The following is a 25851-nucleotide window of genomic DNA, read 5'->3' as shown; positions in this document are numbered from 1 at the left end:
GAGTCACCTAGCGGGCGGTTCTAGATTCCGTTTGTCTAGCTAGGCTGCTGGCAGATACGTAGGCTCACAACTTGCCTACGACCAATAAAGCGTTGTCTCTCGGGTCTATGTACCAATTGCTGCCTGGTCTGCAAAGGAGAACTATTAATACGACTCTCCGATGTGTTTGCGGCTATTTTTCCATGGTTCGTGAGAGATTGCGATATATCATAGGTACTGTTTACCGTGGCTACCGTCGACGTCATGCTTGCGGGTCCCCCATCATGGCAACAAACAATGATATTGTGAGCAGTACTTTATTGATTTCGAGTGCTGAGAGTTGTGAGATTAGTTCTATCGACATTGCTGGATGGGGGAGCGGCCTGCAAATGACTGACAACTTGAATTAGGACCCAACCATAATATTGGTGTTTGTATGGATGGTTACACGTTGAGTTACAGTATTCTCGAATTACGTAGTACACTGACTCATCCCTAACGGGTTCCCGATTTGGAGTATTTGTCTGCCGAAGTCTTACAATCAGATTCCTTAGTTCTGGAGACTGACTGCAATCGTAGCAGTTGTACACGACATAAGTACCCTGTTGCTATTGACATATCATCCATTTTAAATCTAGCTACAGACTGAGGTTCATGGCAGTTAAAACTTTGCGTTCACAACATGAGGCGGCCGCATCGGTACAACAATACCCCGCCAGTGACATTCGGTGTTAAATATATCAGTCATGCGGTCCGCAGGCTCAGGCTGCTTACAATGCCCTCGACATTCCTCACCGTCTCAGCTCGCCATCCTTGCGCTCGTGTCTTACAAACAGATAGCGCGGCGAAATAAAGGGCTACCACACGACACATCTCCCAGTCGATATTCACAAAGATGTCAGGGTCATTCACTAGCCAGCCAAACGATGCTACCGTGACAGAAACCGATGTGTCTATCGAAGATGATCCACACCTCGTCGTCCTGGAGCCGGACGACAATCCGCAGAATATGTCCTCGTTCAGACGGTGGCTTGCGGTCATTGTCATCAGCTCGGCTTCTCTATGCGTGACTTGTGCTTCTTCGATCGTGAGTCATTTCGCCTGTCATTTTTATCGAGACTAATCATGCTCCAGGCTGCATTCACAGAACAGGGTGCCGCCCAAACATTTCGTGTTTCACATGAAGTGACCGTCCTTGGAATAAGTTTATTTGTGTCGGGTCTTGGAACTGGCCCACTGCTCGTTGGTCCATTGTCCGAAGTGTATGGTGTGTCCAAGATCTTGCATTAAATAGCATACCTTTCAACGAGTTGGGTAGGCCGAAACGTTGTATACAGAATATCTTACGCACTATTCTTCATCTTTACATTTCCCGTGGCGTTTGCTCCTAACATCGGTGAGTACTTGCCCCCAGAAGGGACGGTCGATCTGAAACAGGACGACAGCTGTTTTCCTGATCTTTCGCCTTATCACTGGGTTCTGTGGATCAGCCTTTTTGAGTGTAGCCGGAGGTAGTGTGAGCGATATGTTTCCAAATTCGAGTATCGCAAAGTAAGCCCTTGGGCTTGCGTTCTGATAATCTGCTGAATTATTTGCCCAGTCCAATGGCTGTATATACCATGTAAGTATGCTTACTTGAACAAAGCTTCTAAGCAGCTAAACTGTATTTTGATTGACCAATCATTTTAACAGATCTCCATTTATTGGACCAGTGGCTGGCCCCTTGATTGCTGGGTGCGTACTTCATGCCCCTTGGGAGCATTGTGTCCAACATGACGCAATGTCATAGATTTATAAATCAGGTCAGAGTCATCGGCTTGATCCTTGATACTCGATTGACATCTTTCTGACAGCACCTATATTGGGAATGGACGTATCGCGTGCAGCTGTGTTGGATCTTTGCTGAGTTTCTGATGTTGGCAATAGTGCGTTTGTATTTCTGGTGAGGTGGATTTACTCATGAATTATTTAGTTTGTTCCTGAGACGTATGTCCCAGTGATCTTGAAGAAGAAAGCAAGAAGGTAGGAGTACATGTCCTCCTTTCTGTCATGTTCGCGTGATAGATTAATCTACTCGACAGACTGCGAAAGTCGACTGCAGATCCAAAGTTTTATGCTCCTCTGGATAGACGGGAAGGCACTCTTGCTTCTGCTATCCTTGTTAGTTGCTACAGGCCTTTTCGTAAGTCACCGGAGATCACTTTCGCCTCCTCGCAAGTAATCATGTGTCACCTTCCCTAGAATTACTTCTATTCGACCGAATGGCACTGCTTTTGGACTCCTGGTAAGGGCAAGGCAACTCATTGACACTCGGCGTGGGTCCTGATCATTCCAGGAATGCCCTTCTTCTTGGAATCCTATACCTGGCATTCCAGGCATACCCAATCATTTTCGAAGATGTTCATGGGTTTAATATGCAAATGACTGGACTAACATTCATCGGGATTGGACTCGGAATGCTTTCGGCCATTTCCACACAACCGTTTTGGAACAGGAGAGTCCCATTTTCTCTCGGCGTTCGGCAATAATATTGATGACCCTCCTTTCTAGACTATTCGCCCGCGAGGCCGCCAAATTTGATGGTGATCCACCTCCTGAGACGAGACTCATCATGGGCCAAGTGGGAGCTATTCTCGTACCCATCGGTCGGTAACCAATGGTTCTATGCCGCAGAATGCTCACCCTTTCTACAGGTTTATTCTGCCTCGCATTCACCACATATCCGCAAGTTCACTGGATTGCCCCAATCATCGCGTCTGTACCTTTCGGCTCAGGGGTATATTTCGTTTTCACGTCAACATTCACGTATCTTGTCACCGCATACCGCCCAATTGCTGCGTCTGCTATGGCAAGTAATAGTGCATTGCGGTCAGCATTCGCCGCTGCATTTCCGTTATTCGCGGGAGCCATGTATGATAGACTGGGGACTGTCGGCGCCACTGCTCTTCTAGCGGGCCTCACAACAATCATGGCGCCATTGCCGTGAGTCAAACAGACATCAGCTAGTATGCAAAATTGACCTTCATTTCCGACCACCAGTTTCGTATTTTACCGAATTGGCGCGCGACTGCGGAAGAATTCGCCTTTCGCGGCACATTGATGTACGACCTATAGATACTATGAAACGACAAAGCTTCAACGCGTCGAATCCACATATGAATTGATACATCTTGGGCGGTGGCGGCTTCTCTGAAACAAACGCCACAGATGATCGCCTATCTCAGCAAATACCTGAGTACATATTTTGTGTGCGGTTGATCAACTCCGGGTGCGTGGATCTAAATTTGGCTGTGTGCAAGATGAGTATTATGTATGACACCCTGAGTACACATCTGCCATACGTATATTGTCGAGTTACTGAAGCGGGGAAGTTGTGGATATCGTCTGATAAGCACAGGTGCGACCAAGGCAGCCCAAGAAGGACCACCCTGTACGGAGATTGAAGACACGAGCTTTACCATTCTCAGAAGGTTCGACGTTTGACCTGGGGTTTTGATATTGATTCAGATTGCAGCCATTCTCCCCTCGACCGCCACATATGTCATTGAAGGTTATTTATTTACTAGACTTTCTCCGCAGTAACAAGAAGCCTAAAATCAGTATTAGCATCCTTGGTAAGGATGCCCACGCCATAACCAGCCTTTGGGGACCGGTGATTAAACTCACGAGTCCAAACTCTCAGACAATTGTTAAAAGAGGACAGTGGTCTTCCCTGGACGACTGCTTAACCACCATCGGTATACCAAAGTAGGCGGTGCCCTCGTTTTATGTGATTGGTACCATTCACACCACCAAGCCTACTTACCTCTTTACTGGGAAACCGCCTACAGCCGCCTATCCGTAGGAAAGTGTCTTGCCAAGATGGGCATCCACACGACTCATGCATGTGGCGCTGGGCCTACCCCACCCCATATACACCCACGTTAATATTGAATATAAATAAATTTGCAGATTACCTGCTCCCCAGATTCAATCGGCTGTCCGAACCAACAGAACTGCGAGAACGCTTGCATTCGACTGCGCAGGAATTTGCTTTTTGCACCCATTCCACCTAACTAAAAGCCGTGCGCGCTCCCAGAACGTCATTTTCTTGAGACCCGAGAAGAACACCACGTTCAGGGACACTATATTTATCCTGTCGGGGACCCGCCGCCGCTCAGAACGTGCCCGTGGATGTGACTTTGTTTCTTATCATTTTCTATGTCGGACATTCACCATTTGACCGGACGTGTCTGAAAATATGGGGCGGAAGATATATATACTCGCGGCACTGTATGATAATAAGTCATCAGTGTGATATCCGTCGAACGTAGCAGGTTTTATGCCTGAAGGCGACGAGTTCAACAGGCCGTTTGATTATCAAGTGATGAAGGATATCTATATACAATTATTATAACCTGGGTATATTCTACAATGAAATATCGGGATATGTAGGATCTAACCAGCAATACACGACAGCGGGGGCAAATGCAGAAAGACGAACAGAGAATAGGAGATGAAAGCAAGAAAAGTGTGAAGACAAAATGAAAGACGGGCTATGGACAAACGAATGACGAAGAGCCTAGTGCATAGCGCATACGGAGCATAATATCAGGAGGCGACTGCACCTCACAGGTCGCCGACAAAAAACATAATTCATACATCATCCTTCCACCCACCCTCCTCATCCTCCCCCTCGCCATCGCTCATAGCATATAGACTCAAACTCGCCATATCCCCAAGGTGCAGCTCATGCTCGGGGCGCAATTTCAGACTATGTGGGGAGCCAGGAGCTTCTGTCACCGAGAACGTCGCAGTGCTTGGGCTCGGGGCTGCTGTGCCCGTCGAGGCAAAGGAGGTGAATGTTACAGATTGATTTGAGTGGGACTGGTGGGAGGCATAGAAGGAATGCGAACGAGGGATCATGGAATGCGAATACGAATGTTTGTGCCCCAGTTTTTTACCAAGAGAGTAGGGCCCACCAGGAGAAGGAGGAGACTCGCTCACCGCAGCGGATAGCCCCACGTCCTCTAGCATCAACATCGACATTTCAGGTGGTGGAGCGGGGAACAAGCTCGAGGATGTACTTGCACGTCTCTGTTTCTGTACTTGTTTTTTCTGCGGAGAGGGAGGAGGCTGGATGGACAACGAAGATGAAGGTTGGGGCTGTCTCTTCTGGGGGGAAGGAGGCATATACTGCGTAGACCGCAACGGTGAGGGGGAACGCTGGAATGTGAAATCGAAGGATGCCTTAGCCGATACACTATGATGTCTGGCATGCTGTGGGAGATGCGAGCGCGAACGTTCGAGGTGCGGCCTACGAGGGACGGGGGTGAGTGTTCGTGCTTGGTGTGAGGGGGAGACATGGAGAGAAGCAAGGTGGTTGCGGGGAAAACGCTCAAAGTCTTGATCGAAGCGATGTGTTTTGTCGGACGCATCTTCCTCGTCCCGGTCAAGCACGCCAAAGCCAACACTCCTCCCCAAGCCCACGTCTTCTCTATCCGTATCCACCATCGCTTCTAGCACCCTCAATCTTTCCCTCAACACTCCATTCTCCTCCCTCAGCTTCCTGCACGCTTCCTGGGAGTCTGCGAGGGCACTGAGGAGTGCGGAGGTCTCGGCACAGTGTTTTTCTTGAAGTGTTCGGAGGACCCCATTAGGACCTGTACCGTTGACTCCTAAGGGATTAACGAGGCCAGCCCCAGCCCCAATGCCGGATCCAACACCGCTGCTCACGCTCGTAGGGGCTGTACTGCCCGAAAACGCAGTCCTAGGGGCACTGGAAAACGTTGGGCTCCATCCCGTAGCCGTACATGCGCTCCTCGTACCAAACGAAGATGTGCTCGCAGCCTCTGAGAATGCCGCACGCGATGGGGCGTGGTCCCGCAAGGAGGCATAACGATGGATCGTCGAATAGTCGCGATCTCTGTCATAACGGTCACGATCACGATCGAACCGACTCATCACCGAAGTAGCACCTTCTCGGTCGCGGTCGTATCGACTCAGCGCTGAACTCGCGCCTTCTCGCTCCTGCTCGAGTCGATTGACAGACCCTGCCCTCTCTCGTTCAAACCTGGCACCAGATTCCTCTCGTTCCCCGTCAAACAACCCAGCAGCAGCAAATGCTTTGACAGTCCTCGGACCGAGCCATTCCATGGTTTGCGGTCCTGACGTCACCGTGCTGCGCGTAAGCGGGGAGGACACAAGCCTATTTTCTCCGGGAGTGAGGTTCACTCTACTTCCAACTCCAACTCCATTCCTTAGGCCAAGCCCAAACCTCCCCATCCCATGTCGGCGATTGCTCGCGCTTGATCCTGGTCGTTCTGTATGTGTAGACAGGGACGAGGGCTCATCGACACTTAAGCTTCTCTTCCGACTGAAAAAGAGGTGGGGGTGATGGCGGCGGCGGATGTGAGTAGAGTCATGGGGAGTACTTGTGGTCGGGGGAGAACTAGACGTGGGAGTCCCTGGGTTTGCGCTGGCCGCGGTAGCGGAGGGAGAGGAAGTGAGTGTTGTGGTGGACGCGCTGGGACTGACAGATGAAGGCACAGTAAAAGTTGGTACAAGGGTGGTAGTAATACAGGGCACGGAAGGCGTCGCCCCTCTGATAGGCACAACATCAACATTTGATACATGTCCCTGCAGCGTTGGGTGCCGATTCCGCTACAAATCATCGTGTAAGTGCATGAAATACCGCGAACATGAAAAACTTCACCTCGACCGATCCAGCGCGAGCACTTATCCCAGCATCAGAAGAAGAGCGAGGCGTTATGTTGGCCTCTACTGATGGACGAGGCACACCAGTGTGTGAAGACGCCCTCAATCCCACAGTATCCGACGACGATCGCGTCGCCGTATCTGCCGTGACCTGCCCAGCCGATAAGGGAGATGGAGGCTGACGCCTCTGCATTTTCGGGGCTGTTTCTACAGATGTCCCTGGCGTGCATGCAATTATTGAAGGAGAGGCGGAGGTGACGCTCCGCATGAGTCTGGGTAAATGTGACGGCGGACGACGCACTGTTAGAGAGGGACGAGAAAGGGGGAGCAATGAGGTGGTGGGCTTGGGTACTGCTGCTGATCGTATGCTCGGAGATAAAGGCGTTATCGGCTCTCGTGACAGCGGTTCAATGGAAGAGGATCGGAGTGACAAAGGCGTAGTAGATTGTTCAGCTGAAGGCGCGCAGTGTACTCGAGGAGCAGGCGTTTGAGGGATTGAACCTCCCACATATGGCGCACTACTCAAACCGCTTGACACTGATTTGTCCCACAGTTGTTCCGTCGCTGAGTCCCCCTTGTCCTTACTGGACGCTCGATGCGGGCTGAGTAACTCGGCAAGGTCGGGATCGAGCGCGCTGAAGTCAAAGGTTGCATCTGGGTCTGGGACTCGAGGGAGACATGAATTTGTATCCCTGTCGTCGGATCCGTTTCCCCGAGGTGGGAATGGTGGCTGCGCCACGTCTGCGTCTTCGACCACAACAGCACTTAACCAACCGTCGGCATTAGTTGGTGATAGCGCATCGTGGAGCTCGGCGGATAATTTGGAGATATCGAGATCGAGATTGGAGGCGCTGGGGGAGGGATCACGAGAGGTTTGGGAGTATATCGCAGTAGGGGGGAACGAGTCTTTTGGGGAGGCAGAGGGGTCTTCTGGGGTGGCCTGAGATGGCGGTGGGAAGAACGAGTTTGAAAGGCAGGTAACTTTGGAGGGAAAGAAAGGCTGTGGCGAAGTAGGGGGGGAGGGACTCGGCGAGGGGATGTATCTCGAGATGCCTGAGTTGTCTGCTTCGATGATAGTGCTGAGGTCAGCAGGGCAAGGCTGTAGGGGAGCTAGTAATGAGACAGAGTCAATGTTGATATGATGGCACTAGAAAAAATACGAACCGTACAGCTCGTCAACAAGTAAAGTAGGGGGTTGGGAAGGGGTAGAGAGAGAGGGGAGGCGACTGTCAGAGGCAGAGGCAGCGCGGGTAAGATCGTAGCTCTTCTTTTGAACACCAAATTCTTCAGCGTCAATGCGGGAAATAGATATGACAGGGGGATTGTCATGTTCACGTTGACGGTCACGGATAGAAGATATGGAAGCCTTGCGGTCGCTGGAGCGACGTAGAGAGGCAAAATGGAATGGATGTTTCGTTTGTGATGGTGTCTGAGCTGGCGAGGATGGTTTGCTGTGTCCAAATGGGAGAAGATTACGGATAGCGCGGAAGGATGGAATGCTTGATGGGGTGGTTGGTGTTGAGAGTGATGCTGAAGAAGGATGCGCGCTGCTTTCAGATGTACGGCGCATGGTTGGGATTGGATTAATATTGCTCGACATCGATGACCTTGATGTGCGCGGGCTTATCATCGCCAAGCCAGGTGACAGGTCTGCCATATTGTTTCAGTTGCTCACGTTGAACCTTGAACAATTCCAACTTCAAGAACGTTACTAGTAGTTGCTTGATGAACGTTCCGAACGTTGAACTAGCCGTGACGGACTAGGGCATGTACGCTGCGAAGACCGGCTTCGGAATGGACAGCAGGTCAATTTGGTGACGGCGGCGACGACGACGACGACGACGACGACGACAATGAGCCGTTCGTTGTCGCTGGTGGCAAGCGACAAACTCGACGACTTCCAGAAAATTATTACCAATATCGTTCCTTGATAAATCGACCTTGCCTTTTTCGGTTGTATCTTCTTTGATTCCGCGGAACCGGGTTCGCATCCAGTGCTTCCGCTGTTGCCTTCCTACTATGTAAGTGAGGGGTAGCGTTGTACTGAAAGTTGAGTCAACAGATTCTATGTCGTGCTGCCGCTTCCTGAGCACGAATCAAGCTGACCTTGAGTGTACATATGAAAGAGCCAGCACTTCTTTGAAGTTCGAACTAACCACCTCGAATTCGTTGGTCAGCGTCGTGGTCTGCAACAAGGTACCGCAAATACCGTTGGCGCCAACCGATGTATCTCAATGGAAAAATGAACCAAGTAAGTATTCCAGTCACTTTTCTTTGGCTGCTGTGACAAGATATCACTGAGTCAATTCGATGATAGCCATTGCGAATATTTCGTATCGTTTACGACGCCCCCGTCACCTCTCCACGCTGAGCCGGTAGCCACACTCGCACTGTTTTAGGTCTTCCTGTCCCAAAGGTACTTGACTACAGTGCGCAATTGGATCGACAGCCGTGGGAAAATTCACGGAGAAACTTGAAGGCGTTGACTTTAAAGGTCATTGTTAGAATTTGTTTCTACAACTTGTAACCAAGTTGCTAACCTCTGATGAGATAGTCACCGTCGGGAATGCTGTGTCAGTACGGCTTGCCATAGGCTCTATTCGCCGCTTAAAACTGACTTTGTCTGCGTCCTTATTTCCACATTTTAGAAATGGAACCTATTTACCGGACTTTTGCATGCATGGTGCATCCGCAGGACTGCCTTAGTACTAGGCAGCTGCTTCCACTGACCCCAACTCGTCTCTCCTCACCCTTGGAGGCACCGCACCTGCAGGCAGGAAAGCAACGCTCACTACGCCTGGCGGCGTGAAAGCCGAGTGCAGCAACTGTGGTGCTACTCATACTCCGCTGTGGAGGAGGGGTCTGAACGACGAGTTGGATTGTAACGCATGCGGTCTTTACTGCAAATTGGTAGGTTTCTTCTCGTTTGCCTGCGTGTTTTGAAGTTGAACTCATGTGAACACTTTCTTTTTTTTGCAGCATAAACGCCCCCGCCCAAAGTCTATGAGTGGGAGTCATGGTGAGGGACGACGCGGTGGTGCATCATCCCTTGCTTCTGCTTTGTCTGCACTTGCCTCTGCTGCTGCGCTGCCTTCTTCTTCAGCGACGCCTGTTGGGGAGGTGGTCAGTCCTGCTGCGACTACAGTCACTGCAAGTGCAGGTCCGGGTGCAGGTTCAAATGCAAATGCGAGTGCAGCTGCGAATGCAAATGCCAGCGCAAGCACGAGTGCAAGTGCAGGAATGGGCATGGGTGCGGGCAGAGGAGAGCCTGTAGAAATTTTAGGTGAGTGGATTTTCGGGAGGGGGATAGCGCAATATATTCAAGCATAATTCTGACTTCTTTGTATCCGCAGGCAGCGCGCAGTGCTACAACTGTCATACGACTACAACGCCTTTGTGGAGGAAAGACGACGAAGGGAAGACCGTATGCAACGCGTAAGTACCTATTCCTTTACCCCCCTTCGTATTCACACTTATACTTCTACTCACAGATGCTGTCCTTACTATAAACTTGACGGCTCCGCATGCCTAATTAGCATGAAGATCTCCTGCACCCGTCGATGATGCTTCCCCAGGAAGAAGAGAGTTTTTTCGCGACGTATTTGCATCCACCGATGATTCTCCCGCAGGAGGGTGAGCAGGTGTAGCATGGGTACGAGTATGGGCAGGGGAAGCACTATGAGACGGGTGGGATGCAGCAGTATTAGCCTCGGGTTGAGCATTCCGTTCTGCTCGTCTTGAATGTCTTTCCCGTTGTTCACGTCTTCCGCCTCATCACCATCGGCATTAATATCAGCATCGCATCTCCTTTTGACGCTCGACTCTGCACGCATTGACATGATCCTACGCCATCTCATGACATCTTTTCCTCTGTCTCTTCTCATTTGCAAATGTAGAGTGCTCGCATCGCATCGGCTTTCGCATTCATCTTTCTCTTCGAGAATCCTTTGCTCGTGTTTTCTTAGTAACTTACCTGGTTGGCCTCGGTTCTTCTCGTCATCTTCGTCTCCGTTGTCCTCATCAACCTTGTCAAATGGTAGTCTGATTCATTTGCCCAGGCCCCCATTCTGTCACAACAACGGGAAGAACACGACTGCCTGCAATCTGAGGCTGCACAACTTGCCTCGCAACTCTCAACAGCGCTTGACGAACGTGAAGCTAACGCGAATGCATTCCAACAAGCCTCCCAGAAGTTGAAGAAGTCCCACTCAGAGAATGAACTTTTGCAACGACAGCTGGATGACCTTGGTCGTCAAGTACAGACTCTGCTTAAGGATGTCGGGTGACGCGCAGACCCATCTTTGCCCACGGACGCGGAGATGGAAGATATGGAGCCCCTACCAGCTGAAAATATCGATGCCATCATCACGAATAACCTCGTACTCTTCTGCAGCATCGGCGGGTTGCAAGACTAGGACCAGAAGCTACTCAAGATAGTATGTGAACTTGGCGCAAAAATGGAGGCTGAGCAGCAGAAGTACCGTGCAACTGATTAATCCTTTTGATTAGCGACCAGAACACCCGTCATCGGAAGTCTGAAACCGTGAATCATTTTCCTTCGGCGGAAAGGCCTCGGTATCGCAGAAGATGAACTGTTGCTCATTCACGACTACCTGCGCCGTACTGCGATCCGTGTTGTCGCACGATCACTCTTCGTGGCTAACTCAGGCCACGACGATCACTTCGACAGTGTTCACGACCTTGCTCGAACGGCTCGACGTGGAATGTGTTGGAACTGGCAAGTCGTTCGCCCCGATACGCTGTCCCGCTGTCACGCCGTGATATGTTTCACTTTGATATGTTCTGTCTTTGATCTTTATAGTCCACTTAACTATATTCTTCGCCATAGCATCTGCACGTCAAAACGCCAACTGTCTAGCATAACTTATGCTCATAAATTGTCAGAACTCAAGTTGTATAATACATAGTAGCATATCCTTCAGACCCATTTTTTCGCATCATGTATTGGATTCGAACTCACATTGTAATACACGTACTTTTTAGTGGTGGATTTTCGTATGATATCTTAAATCTGGAACAGCGGGACAGACTACAATTTGGTCTTCAGTGCTACATTTCAAGACACCAAGTACTGGGCGAGCTGAATATTATATAAAACATGTCACATTTTTATTGTTTTATGAGTATCTCATTTGATAGAGGGTGTTACTGGGATTGTGTTCCACTCACTTTTATAAAATTTGGTGGTCAGGAACATGAGTTATGTCCATTTTACTGTTTGGAAGGTGATACCACTCCATGACCATATTCAACAGGTATTATGTCATCTACAGGGAGTTATATCACTTGCATATAGGTCTATAAGTATTATAATCAGGTAAATTTGGTATCTCCATCTGATGATGACCACACTCAGACATTTGCCCTAGGTGAGAGGAGGAGGGGGTGAACTATAGCAATGAAAAAAATTCCTGTGATCCTGAAACTTGGTTTATCATCTTCTCTGACCTTTAAAATGGTGGGCACATGATCAGCTTGGTCACTGGTACATCCAGAGTGATCTGGCTCTGGTGTCTTCTGGTGGGTTGAGATGATCTGAGTCTATCACCTCACAAAAAATTCTGGGGATCCTGAAAACTAGCCTGTCATGTTCTCTGGCCTTTAAAATGGTAGGGACATCATCAGTATACTCACCAGTACATAATCTGGGTTTGGTGTCTCTTCATAACAGAAGGTGTTCTCAGTCTATGATCTCACAAAAAATTCCTACTGCTCTGAAACTTGGTGCACCATCATTCTTGACCTTTACAATGGTAGGAACATAATCAGCTTGGTCACTGGTGCATCCAAGATGATTTAGTCCTGGTGCATCCTGATCACTGGAGGTGACCTAAGTCTCAGCCCACAAAAAATTCTAAACATCCTGAAACTTGGTCCACCATCTTTCCTGACCTATAAAATGATATGGACATGATCAGCCTAATCACTAGTGCATCCAAGATGATCTAGTCCTGGTGCCTCCTGATCACTGGAGGACACCTAAGTTTATCACCTCACAAAAATACCTATGATGCTGAAACTTGGTTCATTATCTTCTTTAACCTTTGAAATGGTGAGAACATGGTCAGCTTGGTCACTTATATGGTCATTTCAGAAATACATTTCAAAGTTGTAAATAAATATCTTCTGGTGGGCTGGTACATATGTTAGAGGGTACTTCCAGGATGGATATGAGCCAACAATCAAAGAAAACGGCGGTTGGGTTGTGGAGATATTTATAGGGTCAAAATAGAAATAGGTTTCAAACTTGTGAAAAAATATCTTTTGGCGGGCTGGTACATATCATAGAGGGTATTGATAGGATGGATATGAGCCAACAATTAAGAAAAACGGCGGTTGGATCGTGGAGATATGTCCAAAATACTGATATTTGAGCCAACCTCCCATATCACGATAATGCTGACCTCTGGAAGGTCTGGGACCATTTATAGGGTCAAAATAGAAATAGGTTTCAAACTTGTGAAAAAATATCTTTTGGCGGGCTGGTACATATCATAGAGGGTATTGATAGGATGGATATGAGCCAACAATTAAGAAAAACGGCGTTTGGAATGTGGAGATATGTTCAAAATACCGATATTTGAGCCAACCTCCCATATCACAATAATGCTGACCTCTGGAAGGTCTGGGACCATTCCCAATCGATTCACAGGCCTCAAATACCTTAGGATCAATGTTTGCAGTATCGGTATTGAGGTGAAATACCGGGATAGTGACATTCATGAGGTCAGGAGGAGGAGGAGGACCTTGTATATCTCAGGAACACGATTTTTCCAGGCAATTCTGGCTTTACCATCGTGTTCAGAGGGCTCAATAGCCCCCAGGAAAAATGCTTTTGAAGGACAGGCTAGTCATATGAAGTCTAGAAAAATCGATCTTTGGGTGGGGCAGCATGACTTGGGTGGCCAACTTTGGAACATGATTTTTAGAGCGAAATCTGGCTCGACCAACGTGTTCAGATGGTCAAATAACCTCTAGAATGAGTCCTACCTAAAGCCAAGCAAGCCATATGAAGGCTGAAAAAATCGATCTTTGGGTGGGGGGGGGATGACAGGGGCAGCCAACTTTGGAACATGATTTTTAGAGCGAAATCTGGCACGACCAACGTGTTTGTATGGTCCAATAACCTCTAGAATGAGTCCTACCTATCTATATGTTGTGACTGTCTACAGGGTGCAAACGTCCCCGTCCACCTTTGCCTTATTTGGACATAATTTACATAAGCGTCCACCCGTCCCCCTGGCTTTTTTTCCCATCAGTGTTTTTTCTGCACTTGGACTTCCTCTTTTGGTTAAAGTCACTTATGCAACTTTCCCACTGTCCACCCGTCCCCTTCCCCTTTTGGCAACATACATTATGCAACCATCCCACCGTCCACCCGTCCCCTTCCCCTTTTGGCAACACACATTATGCAACGGTCCCACCGTCCACCCGTCCCCTTCCCCTTTTGGCAACACACATTATGCAACGGTCCCACCGTCCACCCGTCCCCTTCCCCTTTTGGTCAGACGCATTATGCAACCGTCCACCCGTCCCCTTCTTCTTTTGGTCACTGTGCCACATGCCGATCGTACGACCAGACGAGACTGGCTGCTGAGGGCTGCTCTGCTCACTTTAATAAGTGAGGAGCATATATCAAGATCTGTTCTTTCCCCATGATGCTGTATTCTCCTTCGGAAAGACCATCGCGGAAAAAGATAATCCGCATTGGCGCGGCCCTGCTGCATTCAGATCACTCGACTGTGTTTTGCTGGTAGATGTCGTCCCTGAGCGTGATGTGATGACTCCATCTGCTAGCTATACAGATCGCTCGTCTGTGTTTTGCTAGTAGATGTCGTCCCTGAGCATGATGCTAGCCATACAGATGTGCGACTGGAGGTAAATCGCCCCTAATTGACATGCTCAAACCAAGAAATGGCTGTCGCTGGACTAATTCACCTTCAATGTCCTCAATCCGATCTTTCCCCATGATGCTGTATTCTCCTTCGGAAAGACCATCGCGGAAAAAGATAATCCGCATTGGCGCGGCCCTGCTACATTTGCCAAATCCATCAATTGTAGTACCACACCCGACATATGTAGTATGCTCTCCGCCATGTTATGAAAGGCGGTGAGCAGCTTCTTTGATCTTGGGAGGGAGTCAGTTCATTGCTTTGTAGCACCTCTTCACACAGGTAGCAGAATAAATTCATGATATTCAGTAATACAAACAAGTGGAATGATGTAGCACTATTCAGTTAGTTATCTATAGCCCTGTTGAATCTAGTGTTGCGAGGGTCTAGTTCAGAGGGGTCAGTACATGATGGCCGTCGGTGCTAAGAAACCACCCACCAAGAAAATTTTGATCGCGTGATACGAAGTGCGAGTCCTGCAAGATCGTGTAACATCAAATGATTGAATCCGATGAAAATACTTACAGAGAATGTGGCAAGAGGGTGTCGGAAGGTAATCCATGTCGAATGAGCCATTAGCATGGTGCAAGGAAGTTCATAGTTGTGGCCGACGTCATCGACGTTGATCAAATCGAGCGACCCGCACGCCCACAGGTGAGACTAGGGTTGAGTCCCAGTGAAGAGTCGGACTAGTGATATTCCGGCCTGGCTTCAGACGGCTTGGGCTTGCAAAAAATCCAGGCTGGGCCAAAGCCACCAGCGACGGCTGGCTTTGGCTCGGCTCTGGCCTGAGCCGCGGCCCGAGTACTATAAATGTAAAATTATGAGTATGGGTTAAGATATGAACTTGAAGCACTCGCCTGTGCAGTAGGAGGGAAAGTGTGATAGGCCAGTGGGAACTGGCTAGGTAGAACACGAGGCCGTGCGATGGTCATGACCCCGGGAGTGACTGCAGGACGTTGCAACGATCATTGATGATTTCCTGGGGGTAGAATGAGTCACGTCCATCGTCTGGGATTATCTGCAGAAAACTTACGCTGAATTGAAGTCGCTCGATAAAACTGCATGGAATTTCAGTAGCAGTTCCTGTTAAACATTCAGAATATGGCCTCAGGCCTCAGTCAGCAAGGTTTCAAAGTGACTTACTTACTCTCATCACGCCAAGATCGAAGCGTAAGTGCTCTTGCTTCCTCCGTCCCACCGGTCGCCTCGTTTAATCCACCTAGTAGCGCGGTCCTTGAACTGAAGGAGAGTATGCAGGCAAGATCTTGGCCAATCAGAACATCTGGCGTGCTCGCAGTGTATCCCCGAGCCTGCGGAAAGACATAATAATGTCATCCCATCCGACGAGAACAAAACTAAGAAGGGAATTCAATAATGAAGAGGTTTTAGCAATTTAGAAGGACCTCCAAATCCTTACCCGTACGGGTGAACGCAGATACCTACATCCCTGACGAGTTGGTCCCAGAATTGTTGCCTTAGTCCATGCAACCCGTCTCTGTACCACTGAATCGTATCTTTCATCTCGCAATACGTTAGGGCGAGAAACATCTACAAGGATTAAGGCTGAGTAGGATGGCTTAGGGCATGAATAAACGTACTTCAGATGCCCGAGACAATAGCCCCCATGTCGTCATTGCGTATGGATTTATCTGTGGAGCCATAAGTTCGGTTCTGCGTTCGGTTGAGCAGGATCGGCGCATACATTTGCGATGTTCCTGACAATATTGTCGAATATCTTGAGGGGTTGAAGATATGCAGTCTGGATATCGTCACATCCAATGTTGCAGTGCGATTAATTTAATCAGCCCTCATCAAAATTTATCGTTGAGACACGTACCGAGTTTTCACCAGCGATCGCTTGCTTGCATCCGCAGGTATCTGCAGGATCTAGCCTCAAATTCCTCATAAGGTAGGACTTGGATACGCGATTAGAATCGCTCGTCATGAACACTTGAAGGTGCGAACAGGTACGAGTGATGGATACATGATCGTCGCTCGCAAGCACTTGAAGAAGTAGACAAGTATGAGCAAATTAAGTTGAGAGATAATAAGTACTCAGCGGGAGAAGCCAACTATACAGCAATCCCTCAGAGGCGAAACAAGACGCCCGGAGTATTAAGGATCCAACTTGCAAGCGCTTAGCATGCTCTGTCCGAGAAAAGTAAGCTAACACTATGCAGCAGGAACCCACTGTTAGAAGCTAAAAGAAACATGCTCAGCGTTGAGAGACGACGACTAGATAACATTCGTAGTACCTAATAATCTAATCCGAGTAGTATGGGGCATACTACCGGTCGCAACTACCATATCGGGTAGTTGCGACCGTGCGCAACACCCAAAGGGGTAGTTGTGACCGTGCGCAACTCGTGCGCAACCTGGTCGCAACATGTTGCTTATACTGATTGATGATGGAAAGTAGGAGTGAAATAAGCTGTCGACGGCTTATTATTTGAAAGTGGTGATTGCGACCGTGCGCAACTACCATATCAGGAAGTTGCGACCGTGCGCAACCATTAGTAAGCGTGCGCAACTACCATATTAGGTAGTTGCATCCATGCGCAACTACCATATTTATAGGGTCAAAATAGAAATAGGTTTCAAACTTGTGAAAAAATATCTTTTGGCGGGCTGGTACATATCATAGAGGGTATCGATAGGATGGATATGAGCCAACAATTAAGAAAAACGGCGGTTGGATCGTGGAGATATGTCCAAAATACTGATATTTGAGCCAACCTCCCATATCACAATAATGCTGACCTCTGGAAGGTCTGGGACCATTCCCAATCGATTCACAGGCCTCAAATACCTTAGGAGCAATGTTTGCAGTATCGGTATTGAGGTGGAATACCGGGATAGTGACATACATGAGGTCAGGAGGAGGAGGAGGACCTTGTATATCTCAGGAACACGATTTTTCCAGGCAATTCTGGCTTTACCATCGTGTTCAGAGGGCTCAATAGCCCCCAGGAAAAATGCTTTTGAAGGACAGGCTAGTCATATGAAGTCTAGAAAAATCGATCTTTGGGTGGGGCAGCATGACTTGGGTGGCCAACTTTGGAACATGATTTTTAGAGCGAAATCCGGCTCGACCAACGTGTTCAGATGGTCAAATAACCTCTAGAATGAGTCCTACCTAAAGCCAAGCAAGCCATATGAAGGCTGAAAAAATCGATCTTTGGGTGGGGGGGGGATGACAGGGGCAGCCAACTTTGGAACATGATTTTTAGAGCGAAATCTGGCACGACCAACGTGTTTGTATGGTCCAATAACCTCTAGAATGAGTCCTACCTAAAGCCAAGCAAGTCATATGAAGGCTGAAAAAATCGATCTTTGGGTGGGGGAGCATGGCATGGGTGGACAACTTTGGAACATGATTTTTAGAGCGAAATCCGGCTCGACCAACGTGTTCAGATGGTCAAATAACCTCTAGAATGAGTCCTAGCTACAGCCAAGCAAGCCATATGAAGGCTGAAAAAATCGATCTTTGGGTGGGGGAGCATGATAGGGGTGGTGGTCAACTTTGGAACATGATTTTTAGAGGCAAATCTGGCATCACCAACGTGTTTGTATGGTCCAATAACCTCTGGAACGAGTCCTACCTAAAGACAAGCAAGCCATATGAAGGCTGAAAAAATCGATCTTTGGGTGAGGCAGCATGACAGGGGTGGTCAACTTTGGAACCTGATTTTTTTGGACCAATCGAGCATTGCCAGCTCGTTCAGAGGGCTCAATAGCCTTGGGAACAAGTGCTGCAGGAACCCCAGCAAGCGATATGAGGGCCAAAGAAATCAATCTTGAGGGGAGGCAGCAAGATAGGGGCAGTGGACTCAACTCAACTTTGGAACTTGATTTTTATGGACCAAGAAGACATGTCCAGCATGTTCATATGGTTCAATGGCTTCAAGAACAAGTTCTAGTCAAACACAGACGAGTCATATGAAGGCTGGGGAAATCAATCTTGGGGGGAGGCAGCATGACAGTGGGACTGCTTATATAAGCAAAAATGCGCTCACACAAGTTTTTCTCTTTCTCCCTGCCCACTCTCATCCATTGATAATGGTGCCATTTTTTTTTTACTTTTCTTTCACTTTTTTGTGGGTTTGGGGGTCATGCTGGTTGTCTTCCCTTCATGGGGAACAAACTGTTGATAATGGTACCAGTGTGTCTTCCTGTTCTCACTTTTTCGCTTTTTTGTGGGTCTGGGGTGATACTGGTTGTCTTCCCTTCATGGGGAACAAACTATTGCTAATAGTACCAGTGTTTCTTTCCTTCTGTTCTCACTTTGTTTTCGCTGTTTTGTGGGTTTGGGGGTCATGCTGGTTGTCTTCCCTTCATGGGGAACAAACTGTTGATAATGGTACCAGTGTGTCTTCCTATTCTCACTTTTTCGCTTTTTTGTGGGTCTGGGGTGATACTGGTTGTCTTCCCTTCATGGGGAACAAACTATTGCTAATAGTACCAGTGTTTCTTTCCTTCTGTTCTCACTTTGTTTTCGCTGTTTTGTGGGTTTGGGGGTCATGCTGGTTGTCTTCCCTTCATGGGGAACAGACTGTTGATAATGGTACCAGTGTGTCTTCCTGTTCTCACTTTTTCGCTTTCTTGTGGGTCTGAGGGTGATACTGGTTGTCTTCCCTTCATGGGGAACAAACTATTGCTAATAGTACCAGAGTGTCTTTCCTTCTGTTCTCACTTTTTTTTCGCTTTTTTGTGGGTCTGGGGGTCCTACTGATTGTCTTCCCTTCATGGGGATGTTGGCTCCTCCCCTTCATGGGGGCTTCATCTCTGCTAGAGGTGGTCAACTTCTGCTTATATTTTCGCTTTTGTGTGACTTTTGCTTTCTTGTTGGCTTCTCCCCTTCATGGGGGCTTCATCTCTGCTAGAGGTGGTCAACTTCTACTTATATTTTCGCTTTTTTGTCACTTTTTGCTTTCTTGTTGGCTTCTCCCCTTCATGGGGGCTTCATCTCTGATAGAGGTGGTCAACCCTTTTTATTTTCGCTTTTTTCACCTTTTCACTTTCTTGTTGGCTCTGGGGGCTATTTGGGTGGCAAAGTCCTGGTTTCTCCCCTTCATGAGGGATACATCTCTGCTAGAGGTGGCCAGGATTTTCGCTCTGGGGGTTATTTGGGTGGCAGGGTCCTAGTTTCTCCCCTTCATGGGGGACACATCTCTGCTAGAGGTGGCCAGGATTATCGCTCTGGGGGCTAATTTGGAAGCAAGGTCCTGGTTTCTCCTCTTCATAGGGGATACATCTCTGCTAGAGGTGGCCAGGATTTTCGCTCTGGGGGCTAATTGGGAAGCAAGGGTCCTGGTTTCTCCCCTTCATGGGGGATACATCTCTGCTAGAGGTGGCCAGGGTTGTCGCTCTGGGGGCTATTTGGGTGGCAAGGTCCTGGTTTCTCCCCTTCATGGGGGACACATCTCTGCTAGAGGTGGCCAGGATTTTCGCTCTAGGGGCTATTTGGGAAGCAAGGTCCTGGTTTCTCCCCTTCATGGGGGATACATCTCTGCTAGAGGTGGCCAGGACTTTCGCTCTGGGGCTAATTTGGAAGCAAGGTCCTGGTTTCTCCTCTTCATAGGGGATACATCTCTGCTAGAGGTGGCCAGGATTTTCGCTCTGTGGGCTATTTGGGTGGCAGGGTCCTGGTTTCTCCCCTTCATGGGGGATACATCTCTGCTAGAGGTGGCCAGGGTTGTCGCTCTGGGGGCTATTTGGGTGGCAAGGTCCTGGTTTCTCCCCTTTATGGGAGACACATCTCTGCTAGAGGTGGCCAGGATTTTCGCTCTAGGGGCTATTTGGGAAGCAAGGTCCTGGTTTTTCCCCTTCATGGGGGATACATCTCTGCTAGAGGTGACCAGGATTTTCGCTCTGGGGGCTATGTGGGAAGCAAGGTCCTGGTTTCTCCCCTTCATGGGGGACACATCTCTGCTAGAGGTGACCAGGATTTTCGCTTTTCATAGAACATGAACTAAGGAGTAGTTACAACAATGTAAATTTCAGTATCTAGTAAAGACTTGAATGTGTCTTGACAGTCCATTGTAAGGTGGTGACAGAAACCCAACAAGTGTTTGACAATAAATTTCGCTTTAAGGGGTATTTTTGGCTTCATCTCACCATGAGGATATCACCTCTGCTAGATGGGGCCAACAAGTGCTCTGTACTGTATCATAATTGTTGGTGAGAGATGAGTTACCACTATGTATCTCATTATCCTGCAGGAATATTAGCTACATCAAGCCCCATACCCAGTCAACACTTATCCATCCTACGGATTGCTACCGGTAGCTCGTTACACCAAGACCTTGATACCTAGACACCTAGACACCTCGATAACTTGTAAAGTCACAGGTCATACAGCAAGTCAAGCTATATGATAGCGATCAAGCAATGCCAGAGCCATAAAATGGCAAAAGTCAAGCAAAGTCAAGCAAAATTGAAACGATGTTTTGACCTCGGCCGATGCGTCGCCCCAGACAAGATCAAGCATCCCAATAGCATCAAATCAGCAAAATAACTAACCCAAGATATGGCCAAAATACTGACTGTTGAGCCCCATTGACATACCTCATTATTTTGACCTTCAGATGCTCTAGGATCATCACCGATCGATTCCTACACTTTACAAACCCCAGGACTGGTTGGTCTCACCCCTTCATGGGGGTTATACTATTGATAATAGTGGCCAACTAATTTTTGCTTCTGGGGATATATGAGCTGGGCTATTGGCTTCACCCCTTCATGGTGGTTTCATCTCTGCCAGAGATGGCCAAATTATGTCGCTTCCGAGGGTATTTGGCTTCACCCCTTCATGGGGGTTTCATCTCTGCTAGAGGTGGCATAACTTTCGCTTCTGGGGTATTTTGGCTTCACCCCTTTTAACAAACACAAAGTCACTGCGGAAACGAGAATATGAACGGATCTGCATAGACCACAAATACAGCCTGTAAATACATACAAAGCGTAGAATGCAAATTGAAGCAAGGTACACCGATCCAGATACAGAAAGATTCAGTTTTTACAGGCAAAACCGACTGTGAAACAACGAGATTTCCAGACGTGGGTTTGCCGCCTTCGTGTTAAGCAGACTTTGGGTTTGCTACTGATTTTAATGATCCGCGCATTGGATTAAGGTCGGGTTTTGAGTGAAAGCGGTTGTGATTCTGATGTACGTACAGACAGGAAGCATGTATACGATGCAGCCCTAGGGATCCTCCACATCCTGCAGGCTTACTCTCTCTCCACGATGTATCCACCCCCAAGGTAGTCAGAGACGTCTGACTGGTGCCCCTGCCATGTCAAACCGTCCACAAATGAGCCTGGAGCATGCACGACAAGATATGACAGGTGCCTACCCCATGCAGGGCCAAATTCAAGGCGCATCGCAGCCCAAGCAGTCGCCTCTCGCTGACCTCGGTCGCAATGGGTCGCATGTTGATGTGGGCCTCTCAGGTATTCAGCGCCGAGAGCAATCCATGGGAGTGAGTATATCAGTCAAGGCGAAGGTAACTCATGACAAGTCACTCACTTCTGGATTGCAGCCCGATCCCACATTCCCATCCTTTCAAGAACAGCTTGATCATGCAGCTCCAGACTAACAGAAGCACTTATATGGTCATTTCAGAAATACATTTCAAAGTTGTAAAAAAATATCTTCTGGTGGGCTGGTACATATGTTAGAGGGTACTTTCAGGATGGATATGAGCCAACAATCAAAGAAAACGGCGGTTCGGTTATGGAGATATTGCCAAAATACTGACTTTTTAGCCCCACCACCATATGTCACAAACATTGATCTCCAGATGGTCCAGGACCATCACCAATCGATTCCTACACCTGAAAAACCCCAGGACAGTCCTTTACAGTATCGGTTTCAAGTTAAAATCAAGTACAGCAACATATAGGAGGTAGGAGGGAGGAGGAGGACCTTGTATATCTCAGGAATATGATTTTTCCAGGGAAATCTGGCATCACCACCGTGTTCAGAGGGATCAAGAGCCCCCAGGAAAAATGCTTTTGGAGCACTGGCAAGTCATGGGAAGTCTGTAAAAATCGATCTTTGGGTGGGGCAGCATGACAGGGGTGGTCAACTTTGGAACATGATTTTTAGAGCGAAATCTGGCTCGACCATCGTGTTCATATGGTCAAATAACCTCCAGAATGAATCCTACCTAAAGCCAGGCAAGTCATATGAAGGCTGAAAAAATCGATCTTTGAGTGGGGCAGCATGGCAGTGGTGATCAACTTTGGAACATGATTTTTAGAGCGAAATCTGGCTCGACCATCGTGTTCAGATGGTTCAATAACCTTTAAAATGAATCCTAGCTAAAGCCAGGCAAGTCATATGAAGGCTGAAAAAATCGATCTTTGGGTGGGGCAGCATGGCAGGGGTGGTCAACTTTGAAACATGATCTTTAGAGCGAAATCTGGCTCGACCAACGTGTTCATATGGTCGAATAACCTCTGAAATGAATCCTAGCTAAGGCCAGACAAGTCATATGAAGGCTGAAAAAATCGATCTTTGAGTGGGGCACCATGGCAGTGGTGATCAACTTTGGAACATGATTTTTAGAGCGAAATCTGGCTCGACCATCGTGTTCAGATGGTCCAATAACCTCTAAAATGAATCCTAGCTGAAGCCAGGCAAGTCATATGAAGGCTAAACAAATCGATCTTTAGCAAGGAGAGCATCATAGGGGTGGTAGTCAACTTTGGAACATGATCTTTAGAGCAAAATCTAGCATGACCAACGTGTTCATATGGTCAAATAACCTCTAGAATGAATCCTAGCTGAAGCCAGACAAGTCATATGAAGGCTGAAAAAATCGATCTTTGAGTGGGGCACCATGATAGGGCTGGTACTCAACTTTGGAACATGATCTTTAGAGCAAAATCTGGCATGACCATCGTGTTCAGGTGGTCCAATAACCTCCAGAATGAATCCTAGCTGAAGCCAGGCAAGTCATATGAAGGCTAAACAAATCGATCTTTAACAAGGAGAGCATCATAGGGGTGGTAGTCAACTTTGGAACATGATTTTTAGAGCAAAATCTGCCATGACCAACGCGTTCATATGGTCCAATAACCTCTACCATGAGTCCTAGCTAAAGCCAGGCAAGTCATGTGAAAGCTGAAAAAATCGATCCTTGGGTAGGGCACTATGATAGGGCTGGTACTCAACTTTGGAATATGATTTTTAGAGACCAAACTGGTATCACCAATCCATTCATATGGTTTAATAATCTCGAGAATGAGTCCCAGTCAATGACAAATTCGTCATATCAAGGGCTGGTAAATCAATCTTTGGATGGGGCACCATGACAGGGGTGGTAGTCAATTCTGGAACATGATCTTCAGAGACCAAACTGGTGCTGTCAATCAATTAATAGTGTTCAATAACCTCGAAAATGAGCCCTAGTTAATGACATGTTTATCATATAAAGGGTTAGTGAATCGATCTTTGAGTAGGGCAGCATGACAAGGGTGGTGGTCAACTCTGGAACATGATTTTTTTGGACAAAATGAGCATTGCCAGTGCATTCAGAGGGCTTCATAATCTTAAGAAAGAGTCCTAGTTAAAGTCAGACAAGATGGATGAAGGCTGAAAAACTCGAGCTTGAAGTGGGGCATCATGACAGGGGTAGTGAAGACAGCACTGGAGATGTTTGAGGTCAATCAGTCTCAAAAAGAGAAGAAAGAGGTGGATGGTCTGCCATATTCTATATTCTTCCCATTATATTGCCTTTGAATCTCATCATAGAATGATTGGAGCCAAATTGCAAGGATTTAGGGTGACATACCCATGACCGTATCTATGACTGTATCTACACCCACATGGTGGCCTGAAGTGCTGCATTTTCTATGGATCTATCCTTTCATTTGTGCTATAGTAGTAGTATATAGGGTGTCAGAGGAAGTCTAGTGAGTATTATCATTATTCGGCCTAAAGGTAAGATAAATCTCATGTCTATGAAATTTCTACTTCTAATAATAATCCAGAATGTGTAATGCCATCATGTTTCTTCCTCTCGCTTTACCTGACATTGCTTATATATGCAAATATGCGAAGTTTCATCAAGTTTCTTCAAATGAAAAGATGTGGTCTTGTTTGAGACTGATTATCTAAGCAAAAATGCGGTCAACTTGAACCAAAAAAAATCTCTTTCTTTCTTTCTTCTCACTTACTCACTTATTTACTTATTTACTTACTCATTTAATCCTGTCACTATCTTTACTAGTTACTTTACTTTACTTATGAACCTGGGGCTTATGTTGGTGTCACCCTCCATGAGGGTCCTACCATTGTTTATGGTACCAACATTTTTCGCTTCTGAGGGTTTTTTTACTAGTTACTTTACTTTACTTATGAACCTGGGGCTTGTGTTGGTGTCACCCTCCATGAGGGTCCTACCATTGTTTATGGTACCAACATTTTTCGCTTCTGAGGGTTTTTTTACTTGTTACTTCACTTTACTTATGAACCTGGGGCTTATGTTGGTGTCACCCTCCATGAGGGTCCTACCATTGTTTATGGTACCAACATTTTTCGCTTCTGAGGGTTTTTCACTTGTTCCTTTACTTTACTTGTGAACCTGGGGCTTATGTTGGTGTCACCCTCCATGAGGGTCCTACCATTGTTTATGGTACCAACATTTTTCGCTTCTGAGGGTTTTTTTACTAGTTACTTTACTTTACTTATGAACCTGGGGCTTGTGTTGGTGTCACCCTCCATGAGGGTCCTACCATTGTTTATGGTACCAACATTTTTCGCTTCTGAGGGTTTTTCACTTGTTCCTTTACTTTACTTGTGAACCTGGGGCTTATGTTGGTGTCACCCTCCATGAGGGTCCTACCATTGTTTATGGTACCAGCATATTTCGCTTTTGGGCTCTTTTTTTACTTTTTACTTTACTGATGGACCTGGGGCTTATGTTGGTGTCACCCTCCATGAGGGTCCTACCATTGTTTATGGTACCAGCATATTTCGCTTTTGGGCTCTTTTTTTACTTTTTACTTTACTGATGGACCTGGGGCTTATGTTGGTGTCACCCTCCATGAGGGTCCTACCGTTGTTTATGGTACCAACATTTTTCGCTTCTGAGGGTTTTTTACTTGTTGCTTTACTTCACTTCTGGGCCTGGAATCTTTTGTTGGTCTCACCCTTCTATGGGAGTACCACCATTGATTATGGTGCCAGCATATTTCGCTTCTGGGCTTTTTTTACTTTTTACTTTACTTATGGACCTGGGGACTTATGTTG

At 47.4% G+C, this 25851-nt stretch overlaps 7 protein-coding genes across 7 annotated transcripts; 5 read left to right on the top strand and 2 right to left on the bottom strand.

Moving 5' to 3' along the window:
- Nucleotides 1–874: 874 nt before the first annotated feature.
- EDB91DRAFT_1061188 (major facilitator superfamily domain-containing protein) lies at nucleotides 875–3079 on the top strand (the record flags this gene model as incomplete). The annotated part of the gene is made up of 15 exons (XM_041314419.1): nucleotides 875–1066; nucleotides 1114–1246; nucleotides 1298–1375; nucleotides 1425–1530; nucleotides 1580–1600; nucleotides 1672–1713; nucleotides 1769–1781; nucleotides 1833–1904; nucleotides 1952–2001; nucleotides 2061–2161; nucleotides 2221–2263; nucleotides 2315–2495; nucleotides 2546–2624; nucleotides 2673–2961; nucleotides 3019–3079. 15 exons carry the CDS (start codon nucleotides 875–877, stop codon nucleotides 3077–3079), a joined length of 1461 nt encoding a protein of 486 aa, XP_041171715.1.
- Nucleotides 3080–4296: 1217 nt separating this feature from the next.
- On the bottom strand, nucleotides 4297–8615 carry EDB91DRAFT_892972 (uncharacterized protein). The gene is made up of 4 exons (XM_041328754.1): nucleotides 8383–8615; nucleotides 7840–8325; nucleotides 6680–7785; nucleotides 4297–6621 (listed from the first exon to the last, which is right to left on the bottom strand). Exons 2-4 carry the CDS (start codon nucleotides 8303–8305, stop codon nucleotides 4615–4617), a joined length of 3579 nt encoding a protein of 1192 aa, XP_041171714.1. The 5' UTR covers nucleotides 8306–8325; nucleotides 8383–8615; the 3' UTR covers nucleotides 4297–4614.
- A 284-nt stretch (nucleotides 8616–8899) lies between these two features.
- On the top strand, nucleotides 8900–10371 carry EDB91DRAFT_1350335 (uncharacterized protein; the record flags this gene model as incomplete). The annotated part of the gene is made up of 5 exons (XM_041326057.1): nucleotides 8900–8926; nucleotides 9388–9585; nucleotides 9655–9958; nucleotides 10029–10110; nucleotides 10167–10371. The coding sequence occupies 5 exons, from the start codon at nucleotides 8900–8902 to the stop codon at nucleotides 10237–10239; spliced, it is 684 nt and encodes a 227-aa protein (XP_041171713.1). The 3' UTR covers nucleotides 10240–10371.
- On the top strand, nucleotides 10329–11139 carry EDB91DRAFT_892894 (uncharacterized protein). The gene has a single exon (XM_041328753.1). It carries the CDS (start codon nucleotides 10417–10419, stop codon nucleotides 10870–10872), a length of 456 nt encoding a protein of 151 aa, XP_041171712.1. The 5' UTR covers nucleotides 10329–10416; the 3' UTR covers nucleotides 10873–11139.
- Nucleotides 11140–14548: 3409 nt separating this feature from the next.
- Nucleotides 14549–14752, bottom strand: EDB91DRAFT_1061223 (uncharacterized protein; the record flags this gene model as incomplete). Its single annotated transcript, XM_041314422.1, has 1 exon — nucleotides 14549–14752. A coding segment is annotated over one exon (204 nt), but the record flags the coding sequence as incomplete, so codon positions are not given.
- Nucleotides 14753–19429: 4677 nt separating this feature from the next.
- Nucleotides 19430–20561, top strand: EDB91DRAFT_1316116 (uncharacterized protein; the record flags this gene model as incomplete). Its single annotated transcript, XM_041325184.1, has 1 exon — nucleotides 19430–20561. The coding sequence occupies exon 1, from the start codon at nucleotides 19749–19751 to the stop codon at nucleotides 20559–20561; it is 813 nt and encodes a 270-aa protein (XP_041171710.1). The 5' UTR covers nucleotides 19430–19748.
- A 1325-nt stretch (nucleotides 20562–21886) lies between these two features.
- On the top strand, nucleotides 21887–22189 carry EDB91DRAFT_1253948 (uncharacterized protein; the record flags this gene model as incomplete). The annotated part of the gene is made up of 2 exons (XM_041323727.1): nucleotides 21887–22072; nucleotides 22133–22189. The coding sequence occupies 2 exons, from the start codon at nucleotides 21887–21889 to the stop codon at nucleotides 22187–22189; spliced, it is 243 nt and encodes an 80-aa protein (XP_041171709.1).
- Between the last annotated feature and the right edge of the window lie 3662 nt (nucleotides 22190–25851).

This window comes from Suillus paluster (assembly GCF_016628075.1).
Source record: "Suillus paluster strain FC165 chromosome Unknown EDB91scaffold_96, whole genome shotgun sequence".
In the NCBI taxonomy this organism is placed as follows: Eukaryota; Fungi; Basidiomycota; class Agaricomycetes; order Boletales; family Suillaceae; genus Suillus; species Suillus paluster.
This window is presented reverse-complemented; position numbering and strand designations above follow the sequence as displayed.

Coding starts and splice junctions, on each gene's coding strand:
- EDB91DRAFT_892972 (XM_041328754.1), bottom strand. CDS start 8,305: ATGATAAGCCCGCGCACATCAAGGTCATCGATGTCGAGCAATATTAAT. Junction 7,786..7,839: donor ACTTGTTGACGAGCTGTACG/GTTCGTATTTTT, acceptor TCTCATTACTAG/CTCCCCTACAGCCTTGCCCT. Junction 6,622..6,679: donor TAAGTGCTCGCGCTGGATCG/GTCGAGGTGAAG, acceptor GATGATTTGTAG/CGGAATCGGCACCCAACGCT.
- EDB91DRAFT_892894 (XM_041328753.1), top strand. CDS start 10,417: ATGTCTTTCCCGTTGTTCACGTCTTCCGCCTCATCACCATCGGCATTA.